Genomic DNA, 24,209 nt, shown 5'->3' on the forward strand with positions numbered 1-24,209 from the left:
GCGATTAAGGGGGAAGAATGGTTACAGTATCTGCGATAAGTGGAATTGGGTTACGTTATTGATATATAGATACGTCTGCCACATGTTACCCTTAAAGGAAGAGTAAATTGAACTTTTAGTTTCGAAGAATGGTTGTAGCTGCAACTACAGACTCCCCCCTCCACCTACTCCGACCTCCTTTCCTGCTCGTGTTATTCTTTCGCTGGGCTCCGCGTTCCGGTACGGTAACGTTTCACGTCCACATGTTCAGAACCGTCGGCTGCGTAAGTTTCCATTAACCTTAAATTAAAACTTAACGTGTTGACTTGCTAAACACGGGCCAGCCACCGAAGTTTCCCCGGCTCTTTCGGTGCATGAAAAAGTTGCGACTTCCGAAAGAGCAACTGTGTATACACGGTGTTCAATCTTTTCCGGAGGCGGAGATTGCAACATGGCCACCCCGCGATTAAGGAGCGCGATTATTCAAACGAACTTGACTTCCCTCGAGAGTAAATACGACGGAGCGTGCCGCATAAATCTCGAAGAATAATGTGTTTCCTGCGGGGAGGGGCGAGAGAGTGCACTGGGAATAGTACGTTCATTTATTGTAGCGCGGAAATAAAATATAAAAGCGGATATTAGCGGCGTCTTGTGGGCAACTTTAAGTGCTCGATAAACTGGCCTCCTCGGGGGGTTGGGAAACAAGATGGCTGGTCCACTACGTGTATTATGAAGGATGAATATTATGAAAAGACTGTTTTTAATTACTGTTGCTCAACTTCAACTTTTCTGGGTTCATCGTAAGTAAAATAATTATTGAATGTGCACCAATTTATAAATTGGTGCAAGACGAAATTTTCAATACATGTTTGTAATTTGTTTTATATTTCATGTACACTATTTTTTCCAAAACTTGAATTTATTCACAATATGAATGACACAAATTCTCACTAAGGATTTAAAAAATTGATTCTAAAGATCAAGTGTTAAACAAAACAAGCCTGAATAATAAGATTCGTAACTTTTTATCGTCTTGTAAAACTTAATACTAACGCAAATGTTGAGTCGTATATCTTCCAATTATACAAAAACATGATTCTTCACAAGAATATTCACGAGTGCGTCTGGAACTGAGAGTGTTAATGAATCTTAATTTATATCAAACTGATAAATAATCCACTTCATTGTTTTATGATTTTAGCATTGAATTTTCGACGAAAATTCATTCCAGGGAAAGCATTTCGGTCGCCGCAATTCGCGGTATTTTCAAACGCTTTCAGCTCGCACGTTTGTATCTTGCAATCGAGGAAATTAAGCCAGTGAATTATGTGGATGTAACACGATAAAGCTCCGTGGAATTTTCGACTGTAATGAGTTGTAAAAAAATCCCGCGAAGGTAGTACAGAGCTTCCAGCGATGTAGTGAAAACATCATTAGCCTGGAATAATAGAGAGTCACGGCGAGTCGTCGAGCACAGAGTGCAACGGGAAAATGTATTGCTTTTTGCCCTGATAGCGATGAATATTTCTCTCTCTATGCTAGAACCTTAGCTGGAGACTATTCTTTATACGTGTTGAATGGTTGAGCAGAAAGACATAAGTCATAATAAAAACTTTACTTATTATAAGTGGCCTCTAAGGAGACCGAGGTTAAGACTAGACTAACCGGCCTTTTCCCGGTTCCCATTAAATACCGATTCATACATGCTCTCATACGCTCACATATACATACAATCTGGTGATCGGTGGCACGTGCACACTAGCGGCACCGATTGTCGGCAGCGGTGTCGATTGTGTAAAAAGCGATACGTATAATTGCCTACATATGTAATATTTATCAGAGAAACGTCTAATATTGTACTTCACCTAATTGCTTCACGAATTCGATTTAGTCGCACTTTCCAGATTGACGCAGAGTTGTACAAAACTGGGCATAGAAGAATCTAACCTAAATTGAACCCATTCACTGCTAGCCAAAACAGCGTTTTGCTTTGGGTGCAAAAATTTAAAACAGATGTGTAATCTAGGTTATTATTCTGACAATAAATAGTCATATTAAATTCGTTATTTTAAGAAGAAAATTTACGATCTCCTTTTGCAATAATTCGTGACTTAAAGGACACGTTTCATTCGTGACTTAAATAAACTTATCCCTTGAGTATGTAATTGCAGTCAATTTGAACTACGAGACATCTTGTAGTTGCCAGCGAATGGATTAAACAGAAATTTTGATAAAAGTACTTTATCTATTATTCGAAGGGTTCGAATAAGACTCGAATAAAAATACGAAGACCTCATTCATTGTTGAAGATAAACCTTTCATTGATTAAATTTACTTAACAAAAATTTAATAAATAAAAATTAATAGAAATAAATAAAATTCATAAAATTCATTATATTCATAAAATTCATAAAAATTTAATAAAAAATCTAATAATCATATTTATTCGTAAATTAAATTTACTTCGAATAAATTCACCTTATTCGCCAAATATTTTTCTTTTCGTTCGATTCGTGATATCACTATTTTGATAACAATTTCGCCCATCTCTGAGATGATACTATATACAGGGTGTCGTGTTATGGAATGTATATGGTTTGGTTCAGAGCATGAAAGCCAACGAAAGGAGTTCACATAATCGTACCGATCCATTTTTACCCCGTTTTCGAGCCGCGACATTTTTCGTGTTGGAATAATACGATCTACGAGTAGAGATGACACAGATACCGTCTTATTCTTCTGCTCGCAAGATTTTATGCTCCATGGGAAACGTAGAGTACCATTTTCCTCACTTTTACGATTCCTGAACCTGACTTACTGAATTACATTTCACGTCAGGGCCATGTTACGTTATCGTTAGCGCGGGGGGGGGGGGGTATTTATAATCACATCATGGCACCGTTGAAATAATGCACGAAGCAAATTTATTATAGAACACTAAAACAATCGTTAAAATTTTTAAACGACTACGATTTTTATTTGTAAATCATATCAAAACGATTATTAAATTTAGAAAGATTGTAAGATGAAACTATTGAGCTAAATTTGTTTATATGATTTTTTTGTTTCATCATCATTTTAGAACTAATTACTAAGAGGCGTAGGAGATGTGAATTTAAAAAAAATATGAGCTTATAGCGAATGACAAAACGAAACTTTTTTATATTGACAGTTTATTCATACGACGTTTAGTTTCAAAAATAAAAATTGAAAACTTAAAAGAGTACTTACGAACTTTCTCCTAAAATTCAATTTTGGCAACGAACTTCTAACTTTTCAATTTTTCTTTTCGAAACTAAGCGTCCTATGAAAAAACTGTAAATACAAAAAAGTTTCGTCTTATTGTCCCCTACAAGCACATATTTTTAAAAAATTGATTTAAAGGATACGAAACATTTGTCTGATAAAAAGAAATATAGAAATGAGTACATGTAGATTTTCTTAATGTAACCAATTCAGTGGAAACATTCATACCACTGAAAATGACTTTAAAATAAACATAAAATAAATACAAGCCTGTTTGAGGCTGCAAAATAAATTTTACGCTTCAAAGTACTTTAGCAATACGGCTCCTATAAGTTTAGTGCGCCTATATCTGCCTCCATTTGCAACCTAACGCCAATTGCCATACTTTTAGCGCAAGTCTATCGATCTATTCGTGACTCGAATGCCACCTGACTCGACGTTTTGTGTAATCTGTAACGCGGCACCTTCATGAAGGCCCAACGATGGGGCGATGTAACGAACGAAGTAAAAGCGACAGGTGCAAACGTCGACCATTAAAGGACCCTCGAACGCGAACACGCGATTCTGTCAAAACAGTTGACATACGTGCGATTAATTGTCTATTCAAATTTTAGCCATTACGTTTAACTGATCGTTCTGCAGTGGCGCGTGCACTTGAACACGTTGGTACAATTTCGTCGAACGAATACTGTGAAATTTCGAATGTCATAAAGTTTCTTTGAGAGTTCTTGAATTATTCATGAATTATTATTATTTGATGAACTGCAGATTTCGTCCCGTTAAATTTAGATTTATGTTGTTCCTCGGGGAGTACAATTAATCAAACCGGCAAGAAATTCCGGGCGGAATTCTCGGCGAAATAAATTTTGTAATAATTTATGTGGAATACCAAAAACAGTGGAAGTCATTAAGGGAAAATAGAGTGTCGTTTCATTAGTGTACAAATAAATTTTGGAGGGAAACGATGTAGTAGTAGTAGTAGATAAAAAATATTAAATTTCAAACTGTAGTCGAAGAAATACATTGAGTGTCAATGGTACTTATATAAAAGAGTCTTATTTTTAATTTATTTATACTGTAGTCCATACATACTGCTTGTCAAAATAATTGTCTAGATTTCCATTAAATTCTATCCATCAAATTCTCTAATTAACTTGTACTTATGTAAAAGAGTCTTATTTTTAATTAATTTTCTACTACAGTCCACAGATATTGCTTGTCAAAATATTTGTTCCGAATTCCATTAAATTCTCTAATTAATTTATTTATGCATTCACCCCTTAAGAAGCATTAAATGAGTTAAGGAGCTTTTGCACTGCAGTAAACGCGAGTGAATAGAGAATTGTTATTGAAGCCTCGAACAGTGTTCTTTAACAGTGTTCTACAAACAAGTATAACCGACAACGCATTTCATTTGCACATCTTTTCGAGATGGAGACTGCGATAATACGGTGACAATACGTAATCAACAGGGGACCAAAGAACCGACAAGGAAGACGTGGACTAAGAGAAACAAGAACATTCATTACATTGTGAAACAAATGAAAACGTTTCCTACGAATGGAGAAATACGCGGTATAAATGCGAAAGATAAAGTCTCAAAGGAAAATTCTAATTGAAGCGGAACTCGCAGCGAACAAAGAAACAAAAAATACGCAGGAATATACCTGGAGGATACTCTTAGACGGATGGTTATGTTCCAATTAGATAGGAGCGAATAAAACTCGTTAAGATATCTATTCGTGAAAAATAATGATGAATTTAATCATAAAAAATTGAAAACCTGAAATATTTGAACAATTTATTATTTTCGCTATTTATAATGAAAATAAACGAATACTGCGATTTCTATTTAAAACAGAGTTATTAATTTTTTATATTCTTCTATTCTAGTACGCTACTATTTGTCAATGTTGCAATACCAGGTCGTAGGGAAATTTTCAAAAAATAAAAAAAATCCGAAATACTGTTATGTTTTTTGATGCAGCCCTTTAGTTAGCCTAGAATCGGGGTCCACATGTACGGATTCCACTAAGCTTTCAAAATATACGCTTAGAATGTTCCAGAAATCTCTTGATGCGTTTCCATCGCAACCGTTCATGGAAACATATAAACAAAATCCGTGAGGCTCTAATTAAACGTTACTTAACGATGTGGATTGAAACAGGTGTTGCATTTAGCCCCCTCCCTTTTTAGATAAAGAAAAATTCAAAATGATATCGATTTTGTAACGTCTATTAATCTTGTGACGATATTGTTATCGTACATTATTGAGAAATTGAAGTATACAAAATTAAACTTTTATCTCTGGAGTCTCGAAATTATGTTTCATAGTGAATTGTTATTGAATTTAATTAATTAGATTTGGAACAATCATAAAGTAGCACAACCATTATCAAGATGTCTGTGAAGAAGAAGAGAAGAAGATTGAGTTCCAAAATTAATAAATTAAATTCCTTTGAAAAGTTAGTTAAGTTCCTCTGGAGACACTGTGAACATTTACAAATCATTACGAAACATAGTTTCAAGACTGCAGTGGCAAATGAATAAATAATTACATCGAACTGATGAAAAGTACCGAACAATAAGAAGGATTTTGTTACACGTTGCCTTAGCGCAGTCACAACAAAGCTCTCCCAACCTCCTCGGCTGCTTAACCTCGTTTTCAATTTGTATATAGAAGCTCCTCCATTTCTAACTTCACGTATATTTGCAGCCATGTAGTAACGTCCCTATACAGCCCCCAGCATACAAAGCAAGAAAAATTTCGTGCCGTCGGATTCCTAAATTTATCTTACGAATAAATAATAATAAATAACCCAATAGAACAGGATGAAACGTTTTCCTCGCCAGCTGAAATTTCAAACTCCCTTTCGCTTTTGTATACACATCCCACTATTTACGAAAGCTATCGACCCGGACCGATCGCTGGTAATATTGGCTGCTTTTGTGTAAACACTCTGATTCGCAAAGGCTATTGTCTCATCGCTCGGTCGCCACTGTTTACGGTTGCAGCCGCTAGCTCAGTGACCTGTTACAAATCCACGATGTTTGTTAAATCCGAAAGAGTATCTCATCTGAGAGCTGACGTAAAATTCTTCTTCGGACGTTGTTAAACATGGCCGGTTGACTTTAATCACGTACTTCTTCGTATTAATGTTTGGGTTAATTAATGGCACGGTCCGGACTGATGTTTCTTCGTTAAAAACTTTCGTTAGAACGCGACGTTTCAGCCATATCTCTTGGTTTCCCTCGCGTGCATGGCGTTGCATTAATTTATTATTATAGCTACGTGCTCCGAAAGTTTCCAAACTTTCGTTAAATATATGTGAATATATTTTTACATATACAGGGTGATTCTTATAAAATGACCGACGCGATTATCTGTGAAATTTAAAATCGTCTTGAAAAATTGTTTATCATTTGCTTATCATTTGTAACCACGAAAAAATGAAATTAAACAATTGTGTCCAATATGTAGGTCGAAAAATAACTGGATCATGAGAATTTCAATTTTCACAAAAATTTAATTTAGAAATGACGAGAAATGAACAATATTTAAATAGATGGATTCACCCAAAATAAAAATTATATTTATATATGTTATTATTTAAATTAATAATTTCCCAAGCTGGGCTTCCAAATTGGTACAAAGTTACCTAATGTACAGTAATATGAAAACACATAAAACATTATAGAGTATGTTGAATACAAGTTATTAATTAATATAATAATTTAATAAATCCTTTTTGCATAAGTGCATATACATTTTAGTTATATTTATGATTTATGTGTCACATTAATTGTATTAGAAATGCATCAAATCTGTAACTCTGTTAATGACGAACAAAGATTTATTGTAGCTTATTTACATCTTCTATCTCATATACTACAGTATTATATGAGTTTGAAAGGTCTTATGCGCAATTACTAAGTCCAGTCGAACGTTCCAGTACCCCACGGGCCCGGAAGCTGTTGGAAGAACTTAGACAGAAGTTGAATTCGGTCAGCCATCTTGGTGTCCCAAGGCCCCCAAGGGCCTGGAAGTAAACCATGCTTCCTGGCCGACGTCGACTGACTTACTTCGCAAAAATATCTTTTTATAGCATTTTTACAGGCACCCAACGCCCAATCGGGCGTTTCCCCTCGCGTCGTATACACACTTTTATAACCCATACGTGGCAAGCCTGAAACATGTCACTTGCTTACTTCTACCTTCTAACCAACACTGAAAGTAACATTGACATTATACATACCGGGTAGTGCGCTAGAAACAAGCCACCTTGATAGTTTAAATGCAGTAAATCCTGTCTATGGGGCGCAGAAGTCCGCTATGCGCCTCTCAGTCGTCAAAGGGAGACAATTGGAACCTGTTTCAAGTTCCAGGCTTGTTTGTACTTATTGATCATCGTCCTTCCTGCCTGGTACGATGCGAGTTGTTCGAAGAAATGGTGGGAAAGACCGCGCTTCTCTTAGACAGGATTCTACTTATAAAACGAAATACCAAAATTGCGTTAGCCTTTTGGCTTACACGATACCTTCCGGTTGCTCGGACTATAGTAAACATGAAAATAGGAAGTCCGAACGAAGTACTACAAGTCAGGCTCGTGCTTATTATTTACAGACCAAATTCCTTAACAGGAGAATTCCTCACTCGTCGTTGCATGCCAAAGGGTTAGTATATTTTTCTAGGGTCTATATCTACCTTGTATTTCAAACTATCTGCCACGTATTTCAAGCTTATCCACATTCACAATGGACTCTAGGACCCGAGAATACTCTTTTGAAATATAAACAATTGAAAAAAATGTTGCAGAACTTGGAAAGAGAAATTGCCACTTGCTACTAGGAAAAATGTTGACACCAAACATAAACGAACCGAAAAATGTGAAAATCGATGACCCTCTTTCCCAGTCTGACCCCACGGATCTCTTCCCCTGAACCTTTCCCGGTTCCCTCCGGTGGCGCGATAAAATTATACAATCCAAATAGACGCGACGCCAGTTTACCCTGTGGAAATGAAATCTTCTTTACACTGTTTATTGCTTTTGACAGAGTGCGCGGTGAAGAGCAACGGGGGACCGGTGGTGGTGCACCATCCGTCTTCTTACTGGGAGCAACCCTTTAACCAGCCCTACTTCGACAACACGACGAAGAGGGAGACCACGACGACCGTAGGCCAAACCGCTTTCCTGCACTGCGGGGTGCTCAATCTTGGTGATCGTGCTGTAAGTTTCGAGTTTCCTTATTGGTCTGATCCCTCTCGTATAATAAGAACACGAGCGAGAGAGAGAGAGAGAGAGAGAGAGAGAGAGAGAGAGCCAGAGGACGTCGTGTTTCACGGATGAGTAGCCGTCTGATGAAACGGTCTCGCTCGGTCCACCCAAGCCGCGCTTTTCACTCCCGGACTTTTCCCTTCGTTCCATCGATCGGGGATTTTCGAGCAATTTCTGCCGCAATTCCTGGACCTGATTTTAACTTTCCCCACGGTGGCCAGCCACCTTTTTTCTGTGGGAAACGTACGACAGAGAAAAGTGAAAGCGGATAAGAGCGACGCTTAATTTCTGACGCGGTTCTGTTAAGTGAATCTTAAAGTCGGATTCTCGGGTTTTAAAGGAAAGTCTCGTTGCGAAGTAGCTTGGGGTCGGTGGTTCTTATCTGGGAAAGTTTGAGGTGATTTCTTGAGCGGGGTTCTGTGTAGTTTATTTGCAATGTACATATAATGACAAGGATATAAATAAGGAAACAACTTTGACGATATATGACAAGATATATTCTGTTTTCATAAGTGAAATATTTCGTTGCATTCTGATATTCAATAATTTCACATCCCCTGTTCTATAAGTGTCGCAACTAGATCCTCAGTGACACTTATCGAATCACATTCTTGCAAGAGCTCCGATTCCCCTTGGTACTGAGTCGCCAGAAAAATTGTAAATTCAAATGAATCGCGTGTTCCAAGTTTTTCATAATTCACCAAATGAAGCTCATCTGTCCTTCGAGCAAAAAAACTCCAACGCTCCGATTACACCTTCCAAAGATTTTCCGGATACGTGAACCTAATCTGCTCGGCTCCGAATCTCGCCGCGTCGGCGTTGTTATCCGAATAACTTAACCAACGACCCGGATGGAAAAAAAGAAGTTCCCCGAACCGGAGACTCGTATAAATCATCGCGGTCAAAGTTGTTCGAAACTCGCGCATCAGCGCCTTCTTATGCACTACGGAATGCGCTTCGTGTGCACGCCCTGTTGGATTTATCCTGTATAAATAAATAAACGAAAAAACTTGGATGGAAAATTTCGCCTTCCCTTTTGGTTTTTTCGTCGTCGTTCGGGGTACAATGAGTGGCACGAAGCTGTCGCGTGGAACGACAATGCACCGTGTGTTGCTACATTGATTTTACACCGCGAATATAAACGTCTGGGCCGGCGCAGATAGAGAGCCGTGCACGCTGCGACTAAAGCGGGGACGAGGTGGACAGAAATCTGATTTATCGTCGATTACGAGCGGTGATTGGATTCTGACGGGTTCCTGTGTGTCACGCGGTGATGCATGAGTAACGTTGATAACGAGTAATGTCACTATTTCACGGCGACCCTGTGCACTTATCCGGGACACGGTGCTTTTCATCAAGACGCTCGTGAAAGGCGGCGAACGTCGTCCCAAATTTTCAATTTTACTGTGGGGGTCAGTCGCGAGACTCCCAAGAAGAATTGGATCTCTTGGAACGATGGTCGTCGATAAGTGTCGCTGGCCGAACGAGTTGTGACACTTACAGAACAGAGGATGTCAAACTGGAGCTGTTTTAAAGGGAGGCTCGAATTCACGCAGTGAATATTATTTAAGGTGGATTTACAGATTATTTTGATCCATTCAAAACTTCACAAGCTTCTACAGAAACCGTTAATATTTCGTCACCTATCTTCATATCCTTGTCATATATCGTCATATTTCGTCACATATCGTCATATCCTTGCCGTATGTTGTCATATTTCGCGTCGTCATATCCTTGTCGTATCTCGTCACATTTCGAAGCCCATTCAAAAATTCACAAGGTTCTACAGAAACCGTTTACACTTTTCGCCAACCACCTATGCTGACTTTTAATTGTGTAGGACTTGAAGACGGAGAACAGACTTTATATTGGAAAAAGAATATGTGTAAAGTTCATTGAAACTCTACAACACTGAGATAAGTGTAAATGCCGTTGACCACACCGCTTTCTGCAATCCGGTCTCTATGTCGTTCAAACGTGCAGTAACTCGCGTAACGCATCATGCCATGCGCCTTTTCGAGAACAAAGCGAAAAGAAGAACGTAGACGCACGCGGCGGCGTTGCCGTGTTCACTTTAATATCATCTATCTTTCCCGAAATTATTCCTACAATCGTATACAGAGACAAGCAAATATACAAATTCATTTTTATCTAGGCCACCTAATTAATTTTTAGTAAATTCACTTCACTTATAATAGCATTACTTCATTAACAGGAAATTGATACAAAATGTCCGTAAACCTAGTGTTAACGAGGCTGCCATTTTGAAGCTTTCATGTATATATAAATCTTAGGAAACTCCGTCACACCAATACAATTTAATCTAAAATAGTAAAAATCACAGATTTTGTATTTTAATTTAATTAATAATTAATTATTAATAATTGAAAGTTAAGCAATGATTTTGAATTGGCTTCTCGAGAAGTGAAAAATTCACATCTCGTTCTTCACGCAGGTTAAACAAGAGTTCTCGAAAATATTCGCTCCTCTTTCGCCCGACTCATAACTGGGCCATACTCGAGATCGTTAACCTCAGATGTTGCACAATTGGGCCATAGTCGACGTCACATGTTGTGCAGTTTCATCTCCCAAATTGTAGAGATGCAAATTCGAGAGATGGCAGAACTAGGACAAGATACAGAACGCTCGGGGATTCGAGATTTGTGGTCTGAGGAGTCTCTGAAGAAAACCAAGGACTCGAGTCGATTTATTAATTAGGCTGACTCACTCGATTCACCCCCATCATACGTGCGGTGTTTCTTCAAATAAAAGAGATTCCCGAGCCTAAATCACTGCTCTCCCCAGATGCATAAAAGTCCGAGGGACCCAATTCAGTTTCAGTTAATCGAGAAGTATTGTATCAGGGGTCACCTAATCTCGTTCGAGTCTTCTTCGCTACTTCTTTGAACATCTATAAGCTCTGACTATGCTCTGACATGAAACCAGTTCGTGTTGTTCATGATTATCATTGTGTTCGTGTTGAGAATGGAGAACTAATACAATTTGATTGCCCCGATTTTGATTCACCCTTAAATGTCCCAAGTTTCAAATTAGATACAGGACTTTTAAATCGAATTGTACGCTTGCAATTCGTTTATTTTTAATATTTGTCTGTATGTATGGTACCATTGCATAATGTTCTTTTAAACAAAAGTTAAAAAAACGAAACGTCAGATGTCAAAATTGTTAAAATTATAAATAATAAATACATTAATATTTTTTTAAATTTAACTTGGAAAATCTGGCTTCTAAGGGTTCAAATAAGAATCTCCTGGATTCATACGAAAAGCTAATAGATTGCTCTATTATATCGTTGTAAGTGATGTTTCACTTCGTTACATCGTCATATCTCGTCAAGTATCGGCAAACTTTGTCGTATTTCGTCATATTTCGTCACCTATCGTCATATCCTTGTCGTATCTCGTCATATTTCCTCATCTATCGTCGTATCCTTATCGTATGTCGTCTTATTTCGTCACCTATCGTCATAGCTTGTCGCATTTCGTCATATCACGTCATATAATACATTTACAAATTGCAATTTCTTCCAATATTTATTAGCATTCCTCCTCGAGACTTCATCGTTTCGTTTATTCTGTACTCGAGTAATCGCTTCCAAATGATACCACATTTTAAGGCACTAAACCCACAATTCCGAGAGGAGCTCGGAGTGCTATGAACGAATTTTATTTAACTGACAATTCTGGACGAAGTTACGTGCCTAGCTGCGAACTAAAAATTCTCGCTCGATACTTTTTATGAAACGTAGTTTCTACTTTCGTCGCTAAGCCCGGATACGCTCGTTCAAACTTTTACTTCTCTCTGACAGAAACGTCAGAGTTATATATATTTGAGTACCATTGAATATCTAGCAACTTCAGGAATATAGTGCATGGTCAGTAATTGAAGAAGCAATGCATATATATAGCATTTTGCTGACATTTAGATTCGTGTATTATATAATACTAATCACTAGACTACAGATTTTATGCATTTTTACATACAATTATATTAACAACATTCATAAGATACACGTAATGTATAGTGAATACATTCTACAATGATTATAATAATGTTGATACTTCATTTTGTGCACATACCTTTTGGCTATGGGTAATATGTGTTTTTTAAAATAGTTTATGCCATAAATACTGTATAAATAAATGCAAATCTATGAAAAGCCTGTAAAACTACCTTTGTTCTGACAAAGTTATAAATTATATGATGTAGTGCAAGGAATACTGTTCAGTTTGCTAGATATGATCATTTCGTCATACCTTGACGTATCTCGTCATATTTCGTCATCAATCGTCATTCCTGTTCGTATCTCGTCATATTTCGTCACCTATCGTCATATCTTGTCGTATCTTGTCATATCATGTCACAACTACTAGGTTGGATAAAATAATACTTGAAAACCTAACTGCAATTGTAATTGTATCAATTATTACTATTTTGTATTAAAAATCATAATCAAATAATAATTTAAGAATTTTATTATAGAAAATATATACCGTTATTATTGCTTTCTGTATTTGAGTTTTTTTTTGACTAGTACAGTTGGAAGAGAACCACCTTAAAACACATAACTAACATTTTTGTTTAAAAATGATACACCAAACGTATAATTAAGTCGTGTCTGCAGTCATTTTCATAGAAAAATCTTTCTTAATCCATCGATAGTACTGCCACAAGAACACCATGAACAATATGTATACTTCTATTTTACATTAATTTTTAACGCTACTACTGCTGATCCATCCAACTGGGTTAACAAGATAAATTAATGAAATTTATATTGCAAACGTTTAAAAATTTTCATTGGGAAAAGTAGCTCTTTTCATTTTTACTAGAATTACCTCGAAGTTGTTAGTGAGAAATATAGACAAAAATTCTGGGAATTTAAGGAGTTGAAGTTTTGACCGTCGCACAGTGGAACAAAACGGCGCTCGGCGATCAAAAATCAATTTTCGTGACCTCGAAAAATGGTAAAACTGTTTAAGTACATGGACAGAGAACAAATTGCTGTTTAATGTAGTGCAATCCGTTTTTTTATATTTGCTCTCGTTTAGCTCTGGTGCGCATTCAAAGTAAGTTGAAATTCGTTCAAGCAAAATGCTTATGATATCAAACCTAACTTCAATGTACGATTCTGAAAAACTTTGCTCGGAAAGACGAAATTCCAATGAATCATAAAGTTTGTTAGAGTAGTATAGATTGTATTCAGTGCATAAAACAAGTCAAAATGTTAACAACTTGTTCAGCAATAACATTTAAATAAAAGGAAGTATAGCGTATTAAAATTTTAACTTCACATAAGTTTTTAAAGATAAGTCCCGTCGAGTCCGGGGTATAATCAGTACTACATGAAAGGCTGTACCTTTCTCTTTCAGAAGCAAAAAGAATTAGCTGCTACTTTGTGCTACTTTTAAAGAAAACAGCGATTAAAGTAAACTCTGCCTCGCTACGATCGCTACTGAACACTCGCTGTAGTATCGACCGACTGTAGCGGTCACGTGAGGCAGAGTTTACTTTAATTGCTGTTTTCTTTAAAAGTAGCAAAAAGTAGCAGCTAATTCTTTTTGCTTCTGAAAGAGCAAGGTTTAGCCTTTCATATGATACTAATGATATCTTGGGAACGTACGGGAATCGTTTTCAAAAACTTAGGTAAAGTTAAAATTTTAATTCGGTGTACTTTCTTTCTTTTAAGTGGTATTATTTAACAAGTTTTAATCCCATATACCCTAATAATTTTTTACTTAGCATTCACTTCTATTTCTAACTACAAGATTGAATTTTATCCATTACAATTACAAAACTAAAGGGAACGTTCATATCTGTTTAGTTTCGTCGTGGTAATGAGTATACCAATTGCAATTAGTTTCTTCTCGGAAAACATAATAAAATTAAAAGCAGCGAGACACGTGGTTTTATTCGTTATTCTTTTTCTCGTGGTATGGGTGTGAAAATGTGCATTGCTTGTTTAACTGTATCGAGTGAAACATCTGAGGTACTGAAAAGAAAAAACAGTCACCTACTGATCAACCTATTTCCACTGTTAAAACATGTGTGTATTCATTTTAAAGTAACCGAATTCTTTTCTTTCATATTTATTAACAGATTTGATTTGAATTTTAATTATAAAACACAAAGTGTATAACATATAGCTAAGATATTCAACATACTGTACTTTATACGTAAATATTTCGTCACCCTCTAGATTAATATATTTTATATTAATATAACTTAACTCACACACGCACGCACGCGCACACACACACACACACACGCGCGCGCGCGCACGGTATCCTCTTTACTCTTTACATCGAATGGAACATGCGACGCTCAGTCTTAGATAGGGGTAAAAAGGGGTCGATCCTGGAATAAAATAGTCTGTCATACTCGTTAAAAGTTTTCAAGCGAATTTCAGATTGTGACTTTTATCGAAGACTCACTGGATATACTCTGGCACTTAAATATGTTTGATCACTACTTACACACTATGGAGCATAACTATAGTATCACCTGTATCTTCAAACGTTTCAAACTTTGGAGTAGAACTAAAGAAAGATTGAATCTCCAACTTGATATTACGTGAAGAAAATTTTCAAGTAATAAAGTGAAATTACTCAGTACCTATTAGAGTTAGGGCTAATAAAGATCATACTTTTTTATTCAGTATTCGATACCCTATCATATTTTTCTATAAAAAATATAGAATTCTATTTAAAACAACCTACACGTACAAAAAATAAAAGGTTCTATTCAGTCGATTTTATTTCATTAGGGACAGTCTAATATTTACCAAAAATTTCCTTGATGGACCAAGTCCAAGGAAATTCAATCTTTGGAGTAGAATCTTTTATTTTCTACTATTCTCGCGACTTTACTGTTTCTCCTCTTCAAATCACGCCTTCCCAAGCATTCAGCCAGATGCATTCAACTATCTTCTCCTCCCGAAGGCAAATAATCCAATCCTGTTTACCCACAGAAGTGTCTCATGTCGAGTCTTCTCCTTTAACAACTACGAGCGTGAAGATTTACGACGTGCAATACTTTTCGAAAATCTCCCATCGATAGGAATAAGTATTAGAATAACCCCTTGTACAAACACGGTAATGAAAAGTCAAGCTAACCAGAGTAATATTTTATTAGGTCTACGAGAAAGTTCTGTCCGATCCGGTTACAACAAGTTTCAACAAGTATGCGACTATACATTAAAAATGGCATGTACAAATTGCAGTCACGCTGGTAAGAAGCCGTAAATAACCATGGAAATTATATTATTCAATAAAGTTTATTCAAGAAATGACAAAATTATTCTGTTTTATTTTAAAAACGGACAGAACTTTCCGGTGGAACTAATATTTCATGAAGTTCCTTGAACGGTGATATTCTTTGTTTATATTTAAATACTATAATATACAGGATGGAGCATTTTAAACAGGTCACCTATATAACTCGCTTATTTTTGAAGATAGGAAAAAATGCATTAGTCTAAACTTACTTGGTATAGGGACGGAGGGGGGGGGGCTCATAATTTGACATTACCAATTTTTCTGTAAGTGGAGACGTCAAGGAGATATGGAGATTAATTTTGCTTTTTTAAATGGAATGGTATAGTTTCTTACTTACAGTCCGGTAGAGACTCGTTATATTTCGTCACCTATCGTCATATCCTTGTCATATGTCGTCTTATTTCGTCACCTATCGTCATTCCTTGTCGTATCTCGTCATATTTCGTCACCTATCGTCATTCCTTGTCGTATCTCGTCATATTTCGTTACCTATCGTCATATCATTGGCATATCCTTGTCACATATCGTCATATCTCGTCACCTATCGTCATATCTTTGTCGTATCTCGTCTTATTTCGTCACCTATACGCTCTGATTGTTCGGGGTTTTCTGTTAATATCTCCGTAACGAAGCCTCGGGCAACATTTTCGCTAAGGAAAAAGTTGTTTCAAATCACCTTCCGAACACCCCTTTTCAAGGACCTCCAACATTTTTGGGGCGCCCTGTATAATGAACGAAGAATATTGTACCTAGCAGCTTACTGTTTAGAATGTAATACATATATATAAATAAATAATTCAGTATTTCAAACTAACTACCCTCATCACTTCGCAAGCAATCGAGCTTCTACTACAGTTCCTTTCTACGCAGATACCATACAATTCTTGACACTTCCATTCCAATAGCTCCTAATTGCACCGCTACCCGAATGTTGCAACGTATTCGCGTGTTACTGGTTGAGCCGTTGCGTCACGAATGTGAAAAATCCCGCCTTCTAACAATGGGCGGCGTCACCGCGTTATCCCTAATTGATACTTAGCAACCAAACACCTCCAGCCACGATTAATTTCCCGCAGAGACGTTCGGGTGTTCCCCCATCGATTCTCTCTTCTCAACATCGTTCAAGCTCCCCCGGAATAAACGTTTCGCCAATAAGCCATTCATTTTCCAAGGTAGCCCGCGTGCTCCTGCTCTAATTATATCTGACTGAAAGTTAAATTGAACCCTGAAGTTTTTTGCGGGCGAAAAATTACCGGCTCGACATGTAGAGCTCGAGATAATTGAGTTCGATGGAGGCCAGCGGCTCACGGACGAAGATTATTGCAGATCCGTTAAATGTTTTCACGTCGAGAGCTTTGTCGAAAACTTTTTCGAACTCCCCCCCCCCCTCCCTCCTCTGCCGTGATCGAAATACCGGCCCGTTGGTTGAATGTAATGTGAAATTCGGCGGACAAAGCCGCGTCGAGTAGAGGGAAGATTTTCTCGATAATTCTGCGCCCGGATTTACCAAAGCGTAGAAACATAAATTTCGTCTCTGTTCCGTTCCGCTTTATCCAATAAATATTGAATTCGATTTTGCCGAATTATCCGACCGTAACGGCAAAAGGTTATAAGGATTTATTCTCGTTCGCTTGGCCTCTTTCGGAGTAATTTAATACTTTGGGAGATTCGCGAGCCTTGGCTTTCCTTCGTCGTAATTACTTTCGTTGACTTTTCTCTCGAGTTTCGCTTCGAATTAACACCGTCGATGATCGAACGATTTTTGGATATTTTTTGTCGAGGTGAGTGGACACTGTCAGGATTGCATTGCGATATTTGTAATATTGCAGTCTAAAAACAGTTATTATTAACACATTAACGACTGGTAGCTAAGGGATATACAATTAGATTCAACGATGTTTTTTTTATTTTGACAATAGTAGTATTATTCAATATTTTATCTATTAGAACCGTTTCTTGATCAATATTTACATAATATTTCATAATTCATATAATGATGGGAGCATGGAATGGTATCTCAATAATAGATAAAAGAAAGTATTGAATTTCCTAGCAAAAAGCCTGTTAATTGGCTACTGTTTGATAAAGTGTTAATTCTTTGGACCCTAGGGGGTAAGAACCGGAAGTAGTGAACCACAATTTCTTTTGCAAAAATGTCGGATAATGCCTCGTTTTTGAATTATTATGACGTACCATCGGGGATAGCCTCTCGCGGCTGCGCGCGCGCTACTCGGGCGCTGTGATTTGTCGGTGGTTTTTCGTTAATAATTCAAAAATGAAGCACTATACAACATTTTTGCAAAGGAAATTGTGCTTCAGAATGGTCTCAGCTAGCCTCCATTACCGGTTCTTACCCTAATTCTGGGACACCCTTATATGTATCAGTGAATATACCTAGTTACCATTAGCCAAATTACAGTTGAAACTCATAAGAAATATATATGCTAAAAATAATGAGAATCATTTGCATTAGGACAGATTATCTCTTATCATTTAGCTACTACTTTTGATTAATATCCATCCCTAAGTTAATACAATTAACTCCTAAACGAGGACCGAGTAGAATTTATGTACTTTGCTGAAAATGTGGAAAACACGTAGTCGCTGTCATTAAAAAGCACTGGGCCGACCAGATTTGTAGGTGACATATTTTTAGAACTTACATTGCACTCCCTCCCTCCAGTAAAACTTCATGCTCGTTAAGATAAGGAGACGAAATTACGGATGCATATTCCGAATGGAGGAGGGACATAAAAAAAAAGTTTTACATCCCACCGGGAGTTCTTAAAATCCGTCTATCCGATCGCTCGTCCTCCGCATTGGATATCTGCTTTCGACAGTAATTTTTTTTATTCGCCCGCAGTGGGGAGTCGCGGATGACGGAGCACGGTCCTACATTACGTTCGCTGCGTTTAACTCTGTAATCATGACGTATAGCCTATCACTTATTAACGTGGAGACTGTAACTTACTCTTTTGTCCGTCAAAATAGTTTCACGTATCGACGTTTTACCTGTGTATTCTCATTATGGGGTATATACACTGGCGGTGATATATTGGAACATGCTAGTGAAGTGAAGTGCACGTGATGATGACTATTCGATGATATATGATGGCTTTAACTTCTCTAGAAATATTCGTAGACACAGCGGTCTCTGTAAACCTATATATCTTTATAATTTCTAAAAATTCGAGAAAACTTTTCAAATAAACCTTAAAGGCTATTAAATTTTACACAAAAAAATTAAATAAAATTTGTCTCTGTCTTCTCTAGAAGTATTCGTAGCACCGCTCGAAATTATTTTGGCGCAGCGGTCTCTGTATATTTTTAGTTGCATCACACTTGGTGAATTCCTGGGCATGCCACCGACCGTGTTTTGTTGAAATATGAGTACTTCCACTCGTCGACAACAACACCCCATCGACGTTCCTTCGTATCGCGTCAACAGAGGCAGGAATCCTGGCAAGAATGCTTTGCCGATCGAATTACGGCGGCGCGCCGATTGCGAGGCGTTTACGTACCGTGTTAACGTATTGTTCAATTGTGCCGCGACTGGTTACAGATAACGAGAAACTAATAGTGGATTGACGACATACGGGGTGGGACATTTAAACCAGGTCAACTGGGTAGCTTGTTTATTTTTAGAGAGGAAAAGAAATGTTTCATGTGGAAGTTATTTGGTATCATGAGTTACAGTAATAATAGCGTAATATTGTTTTCGTTTCATAGTAAAAGTATTAATGGGGGAGTCTGGTCCAGCTAATGTATTTTTCTAATGCATATAATTTCTAGATATAATTAATTTTTGTTATTGAAACTTTTTTACATACAAAGGGACGTTTAAAGAAGAAAATTTGACAGTGTAAATTTAATTTGAATATGCATATACAGGGTGTTCCAAAAATGTTGTAACACCATGAAAGAGGTGGTTCGGGAGGTGATTTGAAACAACTTTCTCCTAAGCGAAAATGTCCGAGACTTCGTTAAGGAGATATTAAGCGAAAACTCCAACCAATCAGAGCGCGAGTATACCGGTTGAGCGTAGACTACGCGCTAGGCAGCCGCGCTCATACGCTACTGCGGTCGCTCCACCGGTAAACTCGCGCTCTGATTGGTCAGTGTTTTCCGTTATTACTCTCCTCGACGAAGCCTTGGCCAACATTTTCGCTAAGGAAAAAGTTGTTTCAAATCACCTCCCGAACCACCTTTTTCAAGGTGTTACAACATTTTTGGGACACTTTGTATATGTATACATTCAAATTAAATCTACACTGTCAAATTTTCTTCTTTGAACGTCTCTTTATATGTACAAAAAGTTTCAATAACAAAAATTAATTATATCGGGAAATTATATGCATTAGAAAAATACATTAGCTGGATCAGACTCCCCCCTTAAGGATAAAAGAAACCGAAGGACAAATGTGTTTTTCTTGATTTTTGTTTACAAAGAAAAATTTTCTAACTAAACTATGTATTTGTTTACCTTTCAATAGAGGCATGTAGAGGAATGGTTTGAATATGCTAACAATTTAGATAAAGTGCTTTTACAAATATGGCAATGTCTAAATGAAAATTCAAAACAATGAATATGTTCATAAATGTTTGTACATGTATTATGCGTTTCATTCACGTGACATCTGTCTCGTTTTGTTTCCAGGTGTCATGGATTAGACAACGAGATTTGCACATTCTCACCGTAGGAATCTTAACGTACACAAACGACCAGCGTTTCCAGTCGGGGCACAGCGACGGAAGTAACGAATGGCCCCTGTTGATTAGGTCACCGCAGGTTCGAGATAGCGGGGTGTACGAGTGTCAAGTCTCAACCGAACCGAAAATCAGCCAGGCTTTCAACTTGAGCGTTGTAGGTCAGTAAAACTTCTACTTTTCATTCATGTTGCGTTGATTACTTTTCGAATAAAAAATTATTCGTGACGTTATTCGATATCTAATAGTTTTCAATATTGAAATTATTACAGTTTTATGTCATTTACTCTGAAAGAAAGAATTTTATTTTGACATATTTATATGTAATAAACGTAGTCCATAATTGTTAGAGATATATTTATTGAGATTATATTATATTTGTTACAGATTGTATTTATTGGATATATGTTTGAATATATTGATATTTAACATATTGACTTCTATGAGACTACCCAGATAGCACAGGGACGTCTTATGTACGTCCATAAGACGTCCGGTACTGGACGTTCGGGACGTCCTATGGACGTCCAGATAACGTCCAAACGTCCCCTGAACGTCCCAGTTACATCGCAGGACGTCTCTGGGACGTCCGGCGTGGACATTCTATGTACGTCCCTGGGACGTCCGATGTGGACATTCCCAGTACGTTCTCTGTAAAATTGAGATTTAAAAAAAAATTAAATTTTAATTTTATATATTTTCTTTTATTTGTTGGTAGATTTTAGTTAACTGTATTTATTTCTTGTAACTGGATTCCATGAAAAACGACGAACAAATCTTTCAATTTTTATTTACCTCCGGCGGAATTCAAACACACGATTTTCGAACTATATCGACTTATATTTTAGGCTTATATAGTGACTCGCATTAATATTCGGATACTTTTTAAAATACAATTCCTTCTTTTGAAATTGGTCTGAATGACTTGAACTTTTATTTGAAAAGTTAGAAGAATTAATTTACTAGGTATTGCATACATGTATTACATACATATTACATCTCATATGTACAAAAAATATTGTATTTCTAATATTGAATAAACAATTTGTTTTACATGTTCAAACATATATTCTGTCGCAAATATTAGGTAAATATGTGTTTTACCTACGGAAAAAAATATTCTGTTGCGAATATTAAATAATGATTGTATATCCAGATAGCACAGGAACAGGAACGTCTTATGTACGTCCATGGAACGTCCGGTGCTGGACATTCCGAGAACGTTTTCTATACGTCCATGGGACGTCCGGTGCTGGACATTCCCAGAACGTTTTCTGTACGTCCATGGGACGTCCGGTGCTATCTGGGATAATAATATTGATTAATTAATTTTAATAAATATTTATTAATAATTAATAATTAGTTAATTAATTAATTAATATTATTTAATAATTGTAAATAGTGTATTTTATATTCGGAAAAATATATTCTGTTCTACATATTGAATAAATATTATATTATAAAGGATATTAATAAATAATATTTATTTTGTTTAAAAAAAAGTATTTTTCCCTAAATCTAGAAAGTTCAGAACGGACATTCCTGGGACGTACAAAATTTAGGTTCCATGGACGTTCGTATGACATTCCGGGCGGACGTCCCTGGGACGTACAGAATTTAGGTCCCATGGACGTCCTAAGAACGTCCGACATCGGACGTCGGACGTTTGGACGTAAACTGGACATAAAATGGACGTCCATGGAACGTCCGGTGCTATCTAGGTAAAATTTTGTTTTTATACAATTATAAATAATACAATCTAACATTTGTGGTAAAGCTCATTTTTATAACCCTTTTAAAATTTATCAGTCCTATTTATCAATCCAGATTTATTAGTCAACGTATTGTTAGCAATATAAAATTGATATAAAATCTATATTTCTATTATCAATATGAGAAATTATTAATACAATTCCACGACATTCAGTATTTGTTTGAGAACAGAAAAATGTTATTTTAACGAAGTGAGATTATTTCGAGCATCCTAAGTGTTCTATATTTCATATCATTATTATTGTGGCACACTTAACCTGCCACTATTAAACGAATAAATTAATTTTAATATAATACAGTAGGAAAACAAGTGCGTAGAAATTCAAAATAGAACTTTACACAAACTGCCAGTGAATTGGTTGCATTTAGTGGCCCAATGCCGGGAATAATTCTCTCCCTGAATTTTGAGTTTAAATATTCACATCGAGATAATAGGAACTTCTGAATACCGCTGGACTGAGTGTTCCAGACATTCACCATAAACTGAGATCATGTCGGCCTTTCCGGCGTATGTGTATTTTATTCCCTCGCGTGTTCCGCTCGGAAGTTCATTGTTTTAGCGACAATTGTCAAGTGCAGAATCTGAAGCAGCCTTAAAGTAGAAATTAAGAGGGATAGTCCGGTACGTACCAGCCGCGAGCCAAATGCGGCAGTGTATATTTACTTTATCTGCTCTAAACTTTACAGCTCGATCGTACAATAAAACGATAAACTACTACAGTCGACGATTAATCGGGTTTATGGCAAGATCTGGCAAAGAAGCTTCACTGAAGATCCCAATTAGCAGACTTAGGATACGTGGAACATCGATACCAGATATTATTAATTAATCTTTAGCAATAAGAAGATTAAGAGGTTGCATAGAATAGTTGTGGCCAAAATTCAAAATGTTTGCGTTAGTATTCAATACATATTTTTAAAAAACGTTCATGAAGGATTGATGTATCGCAGCTATAAATATATCTGAACAGCAGTATACCAGGTTCTATACTTTGACTGTAAAATTGAACTTTGATTTGGATTATGATACGTATTCAAATTTTGCAAAATAAAATTCTTGAATTTTGTTCACTCCCCTTTCATATTTTTAAAGAATATTGCTTTAAATATATTTAAACAACAAAATTTGTGTACCAGGATCAATACTTTGACTGTAAAATTGCACTTTGATTTGGATTATAATATGTATTTACATTTTTCTCTAATAAATTTCTCGAATCTCGATCACGACAATTTCCGTGAATCCCCTCAAAGCCTCCCCCTAAACTCCACGTCATCCACGACTGACTATTTTGGGAGCTGTCCCTTCAGTCACCCTGTACATCCACGTCCATATCAGAAACGCATTGATCTAACGCCAGGGCCCATTATGTTTGCAGTGTCGAAGGCGAAGATCGACGGTAATGCGGAGCTGTACATCAAAAGCGGAAGCGACATCAATCTAACCTGCATCGTACTGCAGACACCTGTTCCGCCGTCCTTCATTTATTGGTGAGTTTAATTGGACTTTCCTGAATTCAATTTGCGCCCGAACATAAATGCCGAATTCGCACGCTTACCATGCGACACGGCCGAACTTTGCCAATGAAGTTCTCCATGAATCATCGAGGACGGTCCTACGTGGTTCTCGATTACGAGTTAAAATAGACGCGTAACGCGACGCTGATAGGCAGACGGAAAATCGGAATTGCTTTCTTCCACCCAGCCCCGTCATGTGCTGATTGTACGCTTAAACGATTAAAATTACAGGAACACAATCCTGCGTTAAGGGTCCGCTTTTCGTTCGGACGAAAAATCGAGTAACTCGTTTACTGCATTTTTGGGAAGGTTAAATATTCAGATCTGATGATTATTGTTTCGCTAAATCCTGGATTATACTATAGGGAAAGTACGGATAAATTCTAGAATTGAAGGAAATGGTCAAGTGACA

General features: G+C 36.9%; 1 protein-coding gene across 5 annotated transcripts in view; it reads left to right on the forward strand.

Moving 5' to 3' along the window:
• Positions 1-24,209, forward strand: part of LOC128892957 (uncharacterized) — a 628,453-nt gene that overhangs the window by 533,981 nt on the left and 70,263 nt on the right. For all 5 annotated transcript variants that reach the window (XM_054153641.1, XM_054153642.1, XM_054153640.1 and 2 more), the window contains 3 exons: positions 8,281-8,453; positions 20,457-20,667; positions 23,659-23,770. In XM_054153641.1, coding sequence (XP_054009616.1) covers positions 8,281-8,453; positions 20,457-20,667; positions 23,659-23,770 — 496 coding nt within the window. The remainder of the gene's footprint in view (positions 1-8,280; positions 8,454-20,456; positions 20,668-23,658; positions 23,771-24,209) is intronic.

Source organism: Hylaeus anthracinus, unplaced genomic scaffold (assembly GCF_026225885.1).
Source record: "Hylaeus anthracinus isolate JK02 unplaced genomic scaffold, UHH_iyHylAnth1.0_haploid 2, whole genome shotgun sequence".
NCBI classification, from domain to species: Eukaryota; Metazoa; Arthropoda; class Insecta; order Hymenoptera; family Colletidae; genus Hylaeus; species Hylaeus anthracinus.